This window comes from Ambystoma mexicanum, chromosome 1p (genome assembly GCF_040938575.1).
Source record: "Ambystoma mexicanum isolate Mex_15411 chromosome 1p, UKY_AmexF1_1, whole genome shotgun sequence".
Lineage (NCBI taxonomy): Eukaryota > Metazoa > Chordata > Amphibia > Caudata > Ambystomatidae > Ambystoma > Ambystoma mexicanum.
Genome location: NC_090921.1, coordinates 318,568,678 through 318,586,196, shown reverse-complemented (window position 1 = coordinate 318,586,196; position 17,519 = coordinate 318,568,678). Strand labels below are relative to the sequence as shown.

At 44.9% G+C, this 17,519-nt stretch overlaps 1 protein-coding gene across 1 annotated transcript in view; it reads right to left on the bottom strand.

Moving 5' to 3' along the window:
• Nucleotides 1–338: 338 nt before the first annotated feature.
• Nucleotides 339–17,519, bottom strand: part of RNF126 (ring finger protein 126) — a 417,384-nt gene continuing 400,203 nt past the window's right edge. The window contains exon 9 of the mRNA XM_069647846.1: nt 339–2,237. Within this exon, the coding sequence (XP_069503947.1) occupies nt 2,088–2,237 (150 nt within the window). The 3' untranslated portion in view covers nt 339–2,087. The remainder of the gene's footprint in view (nt 2,238–17,519) is intronic.

The window sequence follows — 17,519 nt, the reverse complement described above, 5'->3', positions numbered from 1 at the left end:
AATTTAAAATGCAACCATCTGCTTAAACTAAAAAGCAAATGTAGCATGATATGGTTTCAGAACAGATAATCCCCATTGTAGCCCTGTACTTTACACATCTCCTGGTCAACTAACAAATACCCTCTACAATCCAGTAAAGGCTTTGCATTCAAGGTGAACTTCCAATAGTCTCAGGTTCTGTACAACACAACAGCAGCATATACTGGTCTCTCTCCAACCAACAGTGCCAGCTCGGTCAAATCTTTAAAGGGCATGCAAATGAAAAATTGAAACACACATTTTCAGAAAGTAAACTTTGCTTTAAGGAAAACATGGTTTGGCAAAGACAACACATTGACTAGGTAAACAAATCTTTTAATGAAGATTTCAAGATGACAAAGGTGCCTTCTTCAGACAGGGTTGTATACACCAGAAACTGAACTTCCTTTAAAGGGCACTGCAATATTTTCAATAACATGATGCAAATAAGCTACATTTTTCAGTTGTATAGAGGGGCTTCTTCAAAGATGTGGGGATCCTCATTGTTAAACCAAAAAGGTATCGGGGGGGGGGGGGGGGGGGATGGGAGGTGTTGGCAGGGTGGACATTAAACACAAAAGTAAAGTCTCCCAACCCACACCATTGATTAAAAAGGAACTTCAGCTTCTGCATGAAATGAACCCTCTTCTTGCCGAGACATTTAAGGTGCAGATTGTTCGCCACCAAAACATTATTCAGCCCAACAAAAGTATCCTCTTTGCTCAAGGATCATTTTCCTTGAACAAACTTACTTCTTGCCAAAATAGCACAGATGCATGCCTCATGTCCGTCAACATTCTCACCAATGCAGCTGTAAGTGTACCCCTCCCAAGCGCTTTTGCTGGAACCCAGAACCAAGAAGGGAACATTCATCATGATGTAAAACCATTAATATATCCACAAAATAGTTTGAAATATGAAATGAAAAATAAGTTCTTGCCAATTTTCTGTACCCTTGGGATAGAAAATACTAGGCCACCGCACCCCCTCTTGCGATGGGTCACATTCAGCAGAAGAAACAAACCTGTCTGTTCCCTTCTCAGGAAGTACAGCAAAAAAGAAAATGTCTTTTAAAATTGCATTTATTTGTTAAAAGAGCAGCTGGTCTTTACATCAGGTTGTCTGGTCATTACAGCAGGTCCTGTTCAGTTGTGGTCCCAGTGCCGGCACTCTCCAGATGTGCAACTGGACTGCATTGATGGCAAAAGATGAGGGGCTAACACTTCAAGGGAGCCGAAAAATGTTCTAACTGTGGGACCGCTTCTGCAGAACAGTCAGAACTAAACCAGTCCTCTCATGCTCCTGACAAAGTGCCACACATCTATGTCAATGTAGGATTGATATCAGTGCCAATATCTGGGCAGTCGCTCCAACCATTACTCCGATTCTTCAGGGTTTCTTTTTTGCAATATTCATCCTCTGAGCAACACTAATAAGTTAAGTCACAAAACCCCCATAATATGCTGTACTTTCAAAAGGGGCCGATTGTTGGGGGGAGGCGGGCAACAGGGAGGGAGAGGTAGGTTACAAAACTGTCAGATTGTACTGTATACAGTGGCAAGTGCAAAGGGTCCACAGTCACCAGAAACCCTGATGGTGAATTTCAAACATTACTCTTTAATTTAAAGGATAAAAACCTCAAGGCATTAAAAAAAAAAAGAAAGGAGGGGAGGTAGGATCTCGACTTTACAACATATAACCACCACATTTAATCAAATTCTCTCACTCACTTTTCTGTCAATAACTTGGAATTTTCAATTAAAAAGAAAGATCTTGCCAACTACTTGAGATGGCATTCATGAGTCAGTGTGGCCATCACGTTGAAGTCACAGGAGCAGCAGTCATCCTCACAGATTGCAGAGAAGATTGTGGCACCCTGAGCAACAGAGCCCCTGGAACTACTGCAATTGTTTCCGCAGGTTCTTCAGTTCTCTTTTTCCGTCAGATGACTTCTTGGCTGCTCTAGGATATCGTGGAAAAGCGCAGGAAAACGGGGCATAAGGGCAGGAGGCGAGGAAGGTAAGTGGTCGGAGGCGACAGTGAGAAAGAGGCAAAGTTGTGTTTCAACTTCATGAGTTGCTGGCAGAGTTCTCATTACTTGGTGAACTGGAAGACGAGGAAGATGAGGAAGAGGAGAAATTCATCCCAGATAACCCGGGGGGGTTTGTGGCTGTGTTCTGTCCAGTTAAGCTTTTTCGACACACAGGACACGTGTCATGCTTCAGTAATGCAATATGCAGGAATGAAAGGAAAGAAATTGAAAAGAAAAATTTAGATTTAAAGTCAGTTATGAGTGCAGCAGCTAAATCTGAAAAACATTATGCCAAATTCAAAATGAAAACAGAGGTCCGGACACATAAAAGACCGGTTTTAACATGAATAGTTAGTAAAACATTTAGCCAAAGACCCCAAATCAAAGCAAAGGCACAGCTATTCCAGGACTCTTCCGAACAATGTTATCTGTTACCTTCCCAATACAATGCTCCCAACACCACAAAATGCAAAATGACAACAAGCAAGTATGATGTATTTGTAAACAATTGAGATACAAATTACCTGTAGCAGTCTACTTACTTACTAACCCACACTGAACACCTTTTGAATAAAGTGGAATCCAACAGGTTTCAGAAACTTAAACATTAGTATGTTCTTCAGCTCAAGCAAACAGGTCTTTCCATGTACTGTGACAAATGATTTTGTCCACTGCTCTTTGTCGTTCAAAGTATGGGCTGAACAGCAACTTGAGGGTAGGGTTCGAAAAGGCTGCACAGACATTTTTAGAAAAGCTTGTGACTAGTGTTCAATGTGTGTAAAGGATACGTCATGACACCCTTACCTTTACGGCCCACATTAGCCCCCCTCCCAAATTTAGCCCATTAAATAGTGTCTTTCTGGGGACTTGGGTTTACGATGAGGGGAATATGAATAGGAAAGTGCCATGGACTCTAAGGGTAAATATTCCCAACCAAGCTCTGAGTAGGGTAGAAAGATATGACGACCACTTGTCTTGGTTCACTGTGAACTCTGTCATGAGTTTTGATACTCCTCCTTGAGGGCTCTGATCTTCCCCGAGTGGGTCCCTGCTACTATAATACCCACTCAGGCGTACTCTTAAGAAAGCCTTGTCTGCATGCTTTGTGTCTCTTCCCACCATCTACAGCCTTCCTGGCCAGGTCACTCACTTCCTCTCTGAATGGGCTGACCTCACCTCTCTTTCCTTGCCTCCTCCTCCAAGCTTCTCCTCTTCAGACTTCAATATTCACCTCGACTCTCCTGCAACCTCAGTGACTCTCTCCTTCAGCAGTCTTCACTCTGGTCTGACGCACTAAACCGGACACACCGTGGATACTCTCATATCTTCAGATAACCCTCATCTCCAACTCTATCATTATTCCGTTCTCTGTGTCTGAACATGCTCTCCTTACCTCTCACCTGGACTTCCTGGGTCCCTCTGCTAAGCCCCCACCCACACTGCCATCCTCCTCCTCTTTCATTTGATCTATGAAGCAAGAGTCAGTTGCCGCAACCATCATCATTTCACCCTCCTACTACTATCACTGACTCTCAATCTGACACATCCCTTACTGACCTTCAACTTTCCATCTCCAACACTCTGGACATCCTTGCCCTGGTCATGAGGATCTGCATGAAACCTGCCTCCAAGTGCAATTCCTGTTATGACTCTGACCTGGCCGCTCTAAAACGCAAGTGCAAAGCGGCTGAGCAGAAGTGTCGGGCCTCAAGCACATCCCCAGACAAACTGGCCTGCCACCTCCAAAAGCAATACACACACTCCATCTGCTCAAAGAAGAGGGCCTTTTTATATTAGGACAGACTAAGGGCTTAGTAAAACCATTCAACTGAGACAGTACAAGACTCCACTCTCAGTATAAGGCTGTACCAGCTGAGTTCTTGGTAGCGTAAACAGAGCAGCCAGGCTTATCTTAGACAGGAGAGAGGGCTGTAAAATCAGTACAAAGACATTGTAATACAAGTGGTTCACAGAAACATTGAAACACTATGTATTGTAAAAAAATAAATGGTTTAAATACAAGTAGGCCCAGATAAATCTTGGGGGAAATAAGAACTATCACATTATATATAACCACAATTATAAAAACACGACACTATGCTTTAAAGTGCACAGACCAAAGCATAGACCTTATTTAGAAAACAAACTATTTCTAGGTAAGTCGGACCTTATCCAACACATTCAGTGTAGCTCACATCTATTCTTGGGGAGTAAAACCATAAGTTACTTTCAGATTACTTTACAGTAATTCCAGGGTAGTAGACCCAGTCAGTTGTACCATGACGCTCAGCAAGAAATCACCTGGTAAGTCAACTGGACCATATACTTTTCTGATCTAGTGACACACAGATTCTAGGTACGGTGTGCGAAGCAGTGCGTCTGGTGAGAACTGTGAGGACAGTCCGCTGCTTGAACTCTCCTGCTTTCCACATCGAAATTGTGTTTGGACCTCCCCTCTGCAGGCCTACCTCTACCTCCAGGAGGACTACCTACAAATACACTGCACCGAGCGCGGCGCGGTGTACGAAGCAGTGTGTCTGGTGTCCGGCGGCCGCCGGCAAAAGGTAAAGAGGTTCCCCTTGCATACTCATTGTGTGTTCACCCTAATCTCACAACAACCCGCCCCAATTAGTAATCATGGCACCACCATCACCGACTGATGACGATCTAAGTCGCCGCCTTCGTAGTAGCAAAGTGGCACACGGGCAGAACTCCCAACAAGATTCTCAGGATCCCAGAGAAATCAAGTTGGGGAAGAATCGGAAAACGGCATGGGGAAATATCATCACAGAGTTGGCATCCTGTGGTGAGAGTGCTCCGTGCCCCCCTCACCCCCCTCTCCCGGCCCCCGCAAAATCTCCACCGCCCACGAGTGCGGTACTGTACCCCCTAAATCCACGAACATCGGTGGACGAGGCTGTGGCAGCTGTGGGGGTGCTTGAGGAGAGGGTGGGCGGCGGAGGTGCGCTCCTCCCGGCTTCCCCTAACCGGGAGGTGGGAAACTCTCAGGAACCTCCACCAAAATAACTTACCTCTGAACAATCTTCTGCGCGATTACAGGGATCTGTGCCATGCGCTGCTCCCAGCAGTCTGACCGTTTCGACGAGGGAGTCCACGCCGCTGACTGTCCGAGGACGGTTGCGGCTGGGCCCTGAACAGCCGGGCGCTGCTCGCACACTATCCCCTGCGGCAACGAGTGAAATGCTCGACCGGCACCCGGCAGGCGCACTGCGCTTCCACGCCACAACTGGGAGAAAGCAGTCTGACAACACCACGACGAAGCCAGCGGCCACAGCCGGCATGATGAGCAAACACTCTCGCCCAGACGACACAGTATTCGGAATTTCCCAGGAGTTGGGTACCTCAGCTCAAAGGGCCTCACCGGTGCGGCACGACAACCAAGACCTAAACAGTGCAGAACCGCCCCCAAAACAGGCTAAAGAATCTCCACAAGCCACAAAGGGTGACGTAGACGAAGTCGAGCCTGTTAGTGGATGAACCATTGGAATCGGCTCAAGAAGTAAACGATAATCCATTTGAAACTACGAGCAAGGCTGTAAAGAGCACGCACATAAAAGTGCCTCCAAAGCCATGTCGGCTGCTAGAAAAATCACTGATGAAGAAGCGGAGAAAAACATTAAAAAACCAGGGGGGCTTAAAATGTCTGCCTGCCCCCCTAATATCTGCCTCCCTAAAAGAATACTTTATAACCAAACATAAGAGAAAATTAGACCAGGACCCAGAGTTGTCCGACGCGGAAATCTTGGAGGCGATTATAGAGCCACCCCAGAGGTGAAAAGCACGAAAAACAGATCCGACTTCGCCGACTTCGAACCCAAATGACACACCACAAGTACAACAAAAGCCACCCCGGGGCCAAAACGGGGTGAATGAAAACAATGTCAATCAACCTGACTCCGAGACAAATGGCCAACTGCCCCCTCGAGACAAAAGACTCCCATGAGGCAATAACACCGATTAATCAAAAGACACCTGCAACACCATGCCTCCCATGCCCACCGTGGCTACGAGTTTCCCAGAAGCCCTGACAAGAGAAAGGTCTAAAACTGATATCAAGAACGCCCAGGTTGAAGTTCACTACGCATGGAAGCGGCCACACATTCTGGGAAATCCTGGTACATTCTCAGGCGAACCCCCACATAACAGCCAAGGGGAAACACCATCCACAGTAAGAAGATCCTCAGAGAAATTTCACCAAATCTCATTTGACAGAGCCACAAAAACTCCAACTAAATCACGACGACCAAGTGAAACTCCAAGCTTCACAGAAAGAGAGACTGCCTCAAAAAAGAAAACTGACTTGCTGTCCATCATGTCGGCATTCACGATCGCCCTAAACCCCTTCGGTAAATTGTACGAAGCCATCCACGAGGCCCTTACAAACAACACCGCTATGATAAGCAACCAACATGAAAGACAAACTGTCCTATATCAAAGGCTACCTAACTGCCGTCGACCAGAACTCCAAATCTAGAGAGGCCATATTGGGAGAAAAAATAGACAAACTGACGGATGAGATCCTTAAAACCAGAACGTACCAGGCCCAAAACACTAAATCCGCCCCCTCAAAGTCAACTCAGACGGAAGAGCAGGATAAGGAAACGGACTTGGCCCCAATTTTTGCCAAAACGGGAAATAAACCCTCCACGCTCACATCAGTGGACTTCGCAACCAGGCAGTCAAAAACTGGTCCCGAAAGAAAGGCAAAAAACCCTTCAAATTCTAACCTAGGCACACAAAGTCCAAAGAACCAAATCCCCAATTGAGCTCTAACAACAAAGAACAAACACTATCAAATCAACATACCAACAGTAGATCGATACCGTCCTACATACAGGTAAAGGAGAGCCAAGCCATGGTACTAATAAGTAATGACCAAGACGCGTCCTCTGACCTAATGGACATCTCTCAGCATCTGGAAACTGAAACTGCCGTCACCACGCCGATCTGAAAAACAGTGACCGTCCAAAAAAATCCCTTGGTCCCCCCAATGGAGCATGAAATAAGGGCCTCTATGGCCGAAACTGGGCGCCCATCTAGAGAGCAGGGCGTCCGTGAGAAAAGGACGCGCTCAAACTCCCCAAGCGTAGCCCTAGAAGCGGCAACGAAATCGAAGGGGATCGACCAAAGAGGGAACGGGAAGAGAGATCAGGTCAGAATCCACGTCAGTCGAGACTCAGAGTGTACTCATTTAAGAACTCCACGAGAACACGTGAAGCAGAATCAAGGAAACATTTGAATCTGGCGGACTCGGCGCTCTTTAAATTAGAGCAAACGCCCGCAAAAGACAGCTACATGGTCCTCAATCGAAGAACAGTGCTAAGACTCTTAAGAAAAACCGAAAACCTCCGACATATAACATCTGACGATCTCACTTTAATTGAGCCCTACCATCGAGAACATAGAGCCAAGACTTATCTTCACATCAGAAACAAGGCGACAAGTGTAATCACTCCGGAAATAATAAAAGACCTCCAGCGATTAGGGCTCAAAATTCAACTGCTCTCTAAACCTAAAATAGACCTGGGATTTAGAGAGAGAAAATACGGAGCATTCGGAGATCCGATGTGGCAAGGCAGGCCCATCCACCAACTCTAGACAACCTGAGAGGAGAGTGGAGAAGGAGGGCATGAAAGTTGAGACAGAATATCCAAATAAATGGAACCGGAGAACTACAGCACCTAGTACCAGCAAATATAGATGCGACAAGTCCCAACATGAGAACTCCGACACAAAAAGATGGGTGACTTCGACAAAAAGAGAACCTAAAGAAGCATCTGCTTCAAAACCATGGAGATGGCTTACAGACACCTTCTCCCGGCAACAAAAAAAATACCAACGACCGGTGGGTTCCTCCTAAGTCAAAAAGATGAGCGCTATTCCATTAACCGAGTGCCACAACAGTACCCTAAAAATGGCGTCGTGGAACACCAGAGGACACCGTCACCAAACAGAAAAAACGACCTAAATTTGGCTGCTTTTGACCTGATCTGTCTGCAGGAAACCTGGCTAACGGCTAAACCATCCTTAGACGGGTACGCAATTGAAATATCCCCAGCAACCAGAAGTAACGTTGGTCGACCTTCAGCGGGAATATTGACTGTCATCCGAGTGGGTTCAGCACTCAACCCAAAGGGCAAACTTACAGCGAGCTATGGCAAACTGGACTCACTAGCTACTTGGCTCCACTACAATCGCGTCCAAGAGGCCTGGGTAAACACCGACCTGGCTATTTTAAATCTATACTGGAACCCAGAAAGAACATCAACTGACGACTTCTGTAACCAAATAGCCGAGAGCATCGATGAAATAACAATTGACGGGAAAGTTCAAAACATCATAATCTGTGGCGACTTGAACGCGAAATGCAAGGTCGACCTACCGAAGAGTGCAGCACCAGCACAAACGGCTACATACCAAGCCCACGAAAGGGGCCACGCGTGGGGAAACCTAATGAAATCGAGAAAATTTTACAACACAGCAGAGTTAGGTGACTGTGGCCTTCAAATTCCAACGTGGGAAAGGCTTGAATCTTCGGCCACATTGGACTACATATTTATCTCTGAAAGCCTCATCCCTTATTTCGTGGACTATAGAGTCGAAAAAATGACAGAAAGCGACCACAACTTGCTTCAGATGTCATGGAATGGAGCCCTGCTCGAAATACCTGAGTACTTACCAGATGTGGAGTCAAACAAACAACAAAACCGTCTCCGGCTCACTCCATCAGACATCGTAGCTTTCCGGGAAAACCTAAAGAGGATCCACGACCGGGAATCTAGGGAAACAAGACCTGAATATACATCCCTGCCGGTGGCCCATAAAGTGACCTTCAACGGGAAACCACGAATCCAGGTACCTTACACTCACGTATTTAACAACACAGTGGCCGAAAAACGGCGAGAAGTAAAAAAAAGCAAAAAGACTGGCAGTAAAAACGAAAATGTCCGCACTACGGACCGCCCATGACACCTTAGCGAAATCCTATAAATCATGGTTAAAGATACGACAAAAGTTGTATCAGAAAGACGCAGAAGCCATGTTACGCACCCTTGCCTCAAGAAACACCAGAGATCTCTGGACACTATTAAAGTCCGTTAACGGCCAGATCGCACCATTGATCTCAAACTCAGTAACTGAACAAAGCTGGATACAGCACTTTACAGATCTATACCGGGCGCCTCCCATCCGGGAGCCACGGACCGCATTGCCGAACACAAACCAATGGATCAACTTGACAGAGGTGGAAGGCATCTCCAGAATAATTTCAAACTTAAAAGCATCGAGAGCTCCAGGCCCAGACGGGCTGTCAAACCTAGATCTCAAGGAACATCCGAGGGAATGGGCCTGTGCCATCAGCGAACTATTGAAGCACTGCCAAACCCAGAGGCAGATTCCAGAAACCTGGATGGAGGCAGTCCTATTCCCAATTTTCAAGAAAGGAAACAAAAGCGCACTGGCAAATTATAGACCAATAGTGCTCCTTGACATCATCGGCAAGATCTTTGCGTCGCTTCTGTTGCCTCATTTCAAGAACTGGGCCAGAAATTCTCCCTCGGCAGACATTTTTCAAACCGGCTTCCAAAAAGGTGCAGGAACAACAATAAAAGTTTTGATCCTCAACATCATAAAAGCAAAAGTAAAAAGTGGAGCGCCTAAGGTCTTCTTGGCGATGGTGGACCTATCCCAAGCATTCGACATGGTTGAACGGAACCGACTTTGGTCGAAGCTAATAACGTGGAACTGCCCAGGCCCGGTACTTGAGCCCATAATAGCCCTTCACACCTCAACATTGTTACGGGTCCGCCTCAGCCGGCAAGGCACGCTCTCGGATCAGATCCAAACCGATCGTGGGATCAATCAAGGATGTCCACTTGCACCAGCGCTATTTATAGCGTTCATTGGAGACTTACAAGTCTCAGAAAGAACATTGCGATCCTTTCCGCCGAAAGTAGGCATTCATCAGGTTTCAAGACTGTGGTACGCCGATGATCTGGTTCTTATGGACCAGACACCGATAGGCCTACAAAGACAATTAACAAACCTAGCAACGTACATGGAAAGTAACAACTTAAAAGTAAACATATCAAAAACCAAAATCCTAACATGGACTAAAGTAGCGAGGAAACAAACTAACTCCTCCTGGACCATGGAAAACTCAAAAATTGAGCAAGTAAATGAATGCAAATACTTGGGAATCCAGCTCGACATCTCTTTAAAAGAGAACTCGCAACAATAATTACTCTGGGACAAAATGAGAAATTTAACTGCACAAGCACGTTCAATAGACAGAAAGTTTGGGAAGTTTTCATGGACCCCTACAATCCTGTTCTATAAATCCAAAGTAGTACCTGCCATAACTTATGGGATGGCGGCAAATTTGACTCTGGAAGAGGAACTATGGACTCAGCTGGAAGGTCTATACTGGAAATCAGTATTAGGTTTGCCAAAAGCAGCGCTGATGCCAGCGATTAGAAGAGACCTGGGCCTGTCATCACTAGCGGTTGAGGTAAATCAGAGTGCTACACAGTTGTGTCGAAAAATCCTGAGCCCTGACTCACCTCCAATTTTCCAGGTTGTCGCCTCTGAGATCGACAAGGGATCCTGTAAACCACTAGTTGAGTGGGTCGCAAAAATCCAAGTGAAATTAGAAGAGGTAGCGTGCGATGAAGAAACTCTAATACACAATCCAGGGCGAGTAAAGATTAAACTCGAGCAACAAGACTGGATAAACTCAGTTGAAAAAACCCAGTCTTATAAAATCGCTAAAACATCTACCGACATCGCACAACCGGTTGAAAGTCTCATTAAAATACTGTGAGAGATTCACAGAAAAGGAGTTAAGGAAAAATTTAATGCGGCTCGTTTAAATTTACTTCCTACAAGAGAAATCCTTTACATCAGAGCTCTCGCGCTGACCCAAGACTGCCGTTTCTGTGCAATATCAAACAAAGTGGAATCAATCCGCCACCTCTTCATGTCATGCCCAGCTTTAACAGTGGAAAGGCACGCCTTCTTGACACCACTCAGCGGCCAGTCGTCGAGCCTCGATGAAGAAACTTGTTGGTGTCGAATGATAGCAGGAGACTCGGCCAGATGGTCCAGGGCAGCGGCCAAATTCCTAGATGTGGCTCTTAAAAAAGTCTCCGCGGCCTAAAGTGGCACGTTAAGCATACTTCAAATCCATCAAAATCCACCAACATTCTAACTAATTCTCTAACAAATGTTGCTTCTTCTTCTGACAGTGGTGACGCTACGTAGCTTGCCAAGGATCTAAACGGAAACTAGCAACTTTTTGTAAAAACCTTTGAGGTTGTAAACAAAAAAAATAACTGGTTCAGGATATCAGTTATTCTAGGGCAGTTGGACGTTGGGGTGTAATATTCAATTACAGTTGAGTTCACAGACTAAGGGAAGCAATAACTAACTTATTTTAGGATAATAGTTCTACTCAAGGTAAGCAAAACCTATATACTTTCTACAGGAGGTATCAGCAAGCTAAAGGCGGGTATACAAAACAGTGTTAATCTTTATGAATGACTCAAAGTTATTCTAGGTAGGGACAGCCTAAGACAGACATATACTGTACAGGCTAACAGCAAGTCACAGGAAGAAAGACCCAGTTGGGAAACATACAACTATTCTCTGAAAGAAGTAGTTAGTGAAGCCAACAGCATTACTTTTGGGAAGTGGCACAACCAATTCACAAGCTGTAAAATAACCTTGTATCTACTTTCGGTTAGAATGACAAAACAGTTTCTAAGGAAAGTGAGAATTTACATATACTTTTCAGAATGGTAGAACAATCCTAAGGTAAGTAATAACTTTTGTAACTTCACCCTCAGAGTTGCAGTTACCAAGCAACTTCTTTTGCAAGTACGTAAGCTTTAAACAAGCATTCTCTTTTCAAGGCAAAAGGCCCAAACCTTAGAAGTCTTCAAGGAATAAAATAATCAGTGTTGCATAGCAATTTGCTAGGTAATTCTGTAGGTTTGCTACTTAAATTAACACTTGTGTAGCAAAACTAGCTATTTAAGTTTCCATGTTCAATAAAAACACAGCTCACCCTGTATTCTTCTCTGACCCGCAAGGTTCTATCTACCCTCTTTTCACTGCAAGTTCAACTGGGCTAATGGAGAAAGGGTGCAACAGTACTCATCTCCTCCACTCTTAGGTGCCAAAGGCCTGTGTGGGAGAGCTAGGCAGGATTTTATTTTTTATTTTCTAATAATTGCAAACCAGAAGTAATCAGGATGATACTTGTATTAAGCTAACTAGATCCTGTCTGCCAAAGACAAGTATGTTTAAAAAATGTTTTTAAAAAGTCAGTTCTGAAATTCCATTCCTAAAAATGCAAGTTATATAATGCATAATTACAGTATTGCTATTGTAAAAACACTGAATTGTCTCCAAGTTTTACCGTAAAATGTAGGTTAGTGTATCTTAATAGCATAGTTTCCACTATATTTCATTTTGTTGGGAAAGATGCACCACATTGACGAGTGAAAACGTTTGAAAATGAACATGATCACAAGGCCAGATGCTTTTGATGGCAAACCCAGTACTGTTTGTTGGTGGGTGCATACATCTGTGCAAATGGGTTTCAACCCATGAGCTGATCCCACCTATTCCTTTACATTCTATCTCATCACCCTGTTGATTGATACCAGATACCTTGAAAGTGAGATGGGCGCAAACCACAATGTTCCACCTAGTCTGCCAAGTTCTCTGCCTGCTACGCCACCCACTTTGCTTAGTCTCTTACTTTATTTCCTCTTACATAATAAATACACAAAGCTAACTAGAGGTTTACACAAAGTAGTGATCAATAGTTTCATCCAGACTATACATCTACAGATCTACTGCAATATCATGCACTGTCGTAAGCCCCCAGAGCTCGCTTTGCTCTGATTAGGATTGCTTTATATGTAAGAACCTGCGGGAGAGATCTGGCCAAACTATTTTCAGAGCCTTTGTGTCAGATCAATGTATTTGTTTCCATTCTTGCAGGGACCTTTTCACATTTTACAGACACTCATCCAGGGTTCGCAAGTCTACTCGCATAGTTGAGTAGATTTCATGAAGGGCGAGTAGCATTTTGCAGGGGATGTCTGAAACTTTTATCCAACATTCACTTTGTTTGCAATAAATGTCCAATAAAAGTTTCATTGTTAATGGCTGGCCTCTGGGTGGCAGCAGTGTGCCAAACAAAGTGGGATTGTGGTGACATGCGCCATTTTACAGAAGGTGCATTTAAATTTGTCATTTGTTGTCATGGGTCTAGTGCATTTCTCTCTAGGTTGTGTGGGTAAACTAAGTTACTCGACATACAGGTCTTGCAGAATTTCAAAGAATTTGAAAGGCTTGGCTCATCTCACTAATGTTTTACTTCAGTGGTACACAAAAATGCTGTACTGGTGCTCATTTTATGTCTTAAATACAAATAACCTCTGTTGACATTAAAAATATTAGTACAACACAGCTAATCAAATGGGTTGGTTTGCTAATCAAGAACATTTTAATTAGCAAACTCTAATCTGCTAATCAATTTTTGAAAACGAATTTATGCCTTGGTCTTTCCCTTATTCTTGGAGCAGGATAGTTCTCAGTGGCAGAAGGTGAGGTCACTAGGGTCTAGCGTCCAACATGCAGGTCAGGGTAGGTTCTTAAGTAGCAAAAGTCAGAGTTCCTAAGGAAGACTGTTGGATCAAGTACTTTCCTTTAGAGTTAGTTGAGGGTCCAGGGGCTTCAGAGCAGACACCCTAGAAGGATTCCAGCAGTGGGCCTGGGTGAACTGAAGAGACCTCCCCATCACAGTAACCACCCCAAAACTACACAGGAATCACAAGAGACTTAAGGTAAGTAAATATCCAAGCCAACACAGTACCTCAGCACAAAAGAAGATTTTGCAGTAGAAGGACTTCAGGATCTGTAGCCAAAAACCTGGTTGTTGAATTCATTCATCAAGAGGACAGGACATTGGAAGGACTTTTGCAGTAAGGATCCTTGGGAAGGCTCTAGGCAAGGTTTTCCTTGTGGTTGGATGCAGCTGTGGATTTGGTGCCTTTTTCAGGAGCACAGAAGAAGACAGAATATCTCTGGTCGGATTTCTTGTCGTTTGCAAGGTCTAACACTCTGGTGAGGGGACTTTTCGGACGGACTGGAATCGTCCCGCAAGATGCCCACAAAGTTTCAGCGAGATTTAGAAGACTGTGCACCGCAAAATGGCTCTATGTCTCAGGGGATTGGAGTCCTGCAAGGTCGCAGCACGGCGTGGGATGGTTCAAAATGCAGGTCTTCTTGGGTCAGGGTTTTCAGAGTCCCCAGGTCGATTGGAAGGAAGGGCTACAGCAGGCTCCGACTACACAGGCTCTCTGGTCGCGGGCAATCGTTTCAGCCGCAAATTCTTCATCTTCCTCTTTGATATTGGTTCCAGTGCTCAACTACCTCTTCAGCTTCCAGGATCGGTTGTTTATGCAGGAACCCAGCCGATCAATTAGCCTTGCAACATTCAAACTTTGCGGGGATTGGCAATGCTTTCAGGACAGCCAGCCTTCCAGATTGAACTGGATTCTTATAGTTAGGCTGGAAGACGAAGGACTGCATAGTTTGACTCCTCCCTCGCTTCCTGCCTCCACAGACACTCTGGAGCCTGGTCGCGGAGTTCATAGGACTCCTGCCAAAGAGTTAAATAAATAAATAAATAGAATCACAAAGGAATTTCCAACCCTGGATGTCAGGAGAAGGAACAAGAAAGGATAAGGAACGCTAAAATGGTGAAAATGGAAGACAGGGGCCATTTTGGTAAAATGACCACCCATTGGTGCCTTTCCCAGACTGTGCAAATAGCCTGCATTAAAAATGCACAGAATAAAAAGGTTCACTGCCACCAGCCGTTAAATTAAGTTTGTCCTAGTAACATAAATGTCACATTTAATATGAGAAATGGGATACTGCGTATCTCCCCAGCACTCAACATAAGGTGGAGGGTGGGCAGGAGGTGCTGGTCTCCCCTAATAAAGATCCTTTCTACCCTTGGAAACTGTAGTTCTTACAAGGTTAGCCAGAGAAAGTTAAATGGGGAGCCCATAGGGCAACCAGCAACAATAGGCACTTATTGCCAAAAAGTTGTCAGAGGATAACTTTTAAAAGACACTATAAAAGTGTCTTAAAAATGACACTCATAAAAACAGTAAAATATTCCGTGAGTGTGGAAAAAGGTTCACTCAGAGGTATAAGGAAAGAATAATCCAGCAGTAAAAGCAAAAGGTCTGGGGTTGACACAGGTCAGGAGGACATTAGTTCTAGTGAAGTCAAAACCTTTTCATAGACATTCAGTATAGGTCACAAGTATTCTTGGGCAGCAAAAACCAATGGTTACTTTCACAATTACATTCAGTAATGAAAGGGCAGAGTTATACTAGGTGAGTTAAACCTAAGGAAGTAATATTACAGGTGCTTTTGAAATCAGGGAACCCCAGATAGAGATAGGCAGTAACCTTTGTAACTTATTTTTTGGATGGCACACAGCTAACACAAGGCAAGTAAAACCCACATACTTTAACCACACAATGAAGGGGCAAGTAAAACCCAATGTTACACTTTACTGAATGACTCAGTTATTTTAGGTAGGCAACAACCTTATACAGACTTATTCTCGACAGGCTAGCAGCAAGTCAGGGGAAGCAAGACCCAGTTGGAGGACACTCATACAATTATTCTCAAAGGACTAATCTGGTGACACCAACACTTTACTTTTGGGAAGAGGCACAACCTAATCACAGGAGTAAAATACCTGAACATATACGTTCTTTTAGACTGGCAAAACAGTTGCTAAGGAAGAAAAGATGTTAACCATACTTTTAAGAATAGTGCATCACACATCCAAGGTAAGTAAGAACTGTTGTAACTGTTCACTTTTAGAATTACAGTTATCAACCAACTCTTTACAAGTAAGTCACTTTTAAACACTTATTTTCTTTTCTAGGCAAAAGTCCCAATCCCTTGAAAGTCTTTCCCTTATTCTTGGAGCACGAGTGTTTCCAGTGGCAGAAAGGGGGGTCACTAGGACTAGCGACCAACAGGCAGTGTCAGAATAGGTTCTTTAGTAGCAAAAATCAGAGGTCCTTATGATAAGTGGGCAAACAGGTGAGCACTTTACTTCTAGGGTTGGAAGAGGGTCCAGGGGCTACTCCGAAGACACCCTAGCAAGATTCTAGCAGTGGGAATGGGTGCACTGGATGAGAGGCCTCCCCATCACAAAAAACAACCCACAGGTACACAGAAATCCGAACAGCCAAGCCAACACAGTACCGGAGCATTGAAGATTTTGCAGCAGGACGACTTCAGGGTCGGCAGCCAAATACCCGGTCAGTGGATTCCTTGTCGTGGTGACTGAAAACAAGACCTCAGTAGGAACTTTGCAGCAGGATCGCTGAAGGCAGCTTTAGGGAAGGTTTCCCTCACGGCTGAATGCGGTTCTGCGGATTTGGCATTTTTTCAAGGAGCACAGTAGAATACAGAAAATCGCGGTTGAATTCTCGTCGTTACAAAGGTCCAGCACTCTGTTGAGGGGACCCTTCAGACTATTTGTCTCTGGAGATCCACCAGGATGCCCACACAGATTCAGCGCACCGTACAATGGCTTGAGGTTCGAGGGTACTGGGGTATTGTAACAATGCAAGTACGCAGCAACACGTGGGTTGGCTCAAAACGCAGGTCTCCTTGAGTCTAGTGGGTCTCACCAGGCTCTGGGTCGTCATTTTCGGAGTTCCCAGGTTGATTGGAAGCAAGGGCTACAGCAGGCTCGGGTTACACAGCAGGCTCTCCGGCCGCTGGAAATCGTTTCAGCCGCTTTTCCTTCATCCTCCTCTTTGGTTTTGATTCCAGTGGTCGACTTTTCTTCAGCTTCCAAGTTCGCAGTATGTATCAGGAATTACAGTACAACCTCAGCATTCTCAAAGAACATTTTACAAGGGGCAGTCTGGTTGTCCAATCAGGACAGGCAGCCCCCCATTGGGATTTGACCCCATTCAAGCAAGGCATAAGACAAAGGGCTGGGGAGTTTTGGACTTCTCCCTCGCTTCCTGGCCTCTCAGACTGGAGCCTGGGCGGGGAGTCCAGGGGACTCCCGCCGAAGATAAAAATCACAAAAAGGAATTTCCCATCCTGGATGTCAGGGGAAGGAACAAGAAACTACAAGAAACACTAAAATGGTGATAAAAGACAGCAGGAGCCATTTTGGTAAAATGAGCACCCTTGGATGCCGCCTTTACTGCAGCTGTGAACACAGCCCGCGGTAAAGCTGCACCAAATTAATACAAGGTATCACTGCCACCAGCCATTGAAGGTAAGCTTGTCACTAACAGAATTGTTACATTTTTAATGTGAAAAGGGGATACATAGTATCTCCCCAGCACTCAGCATAAGGTGGGGTGTGCTGGCATCA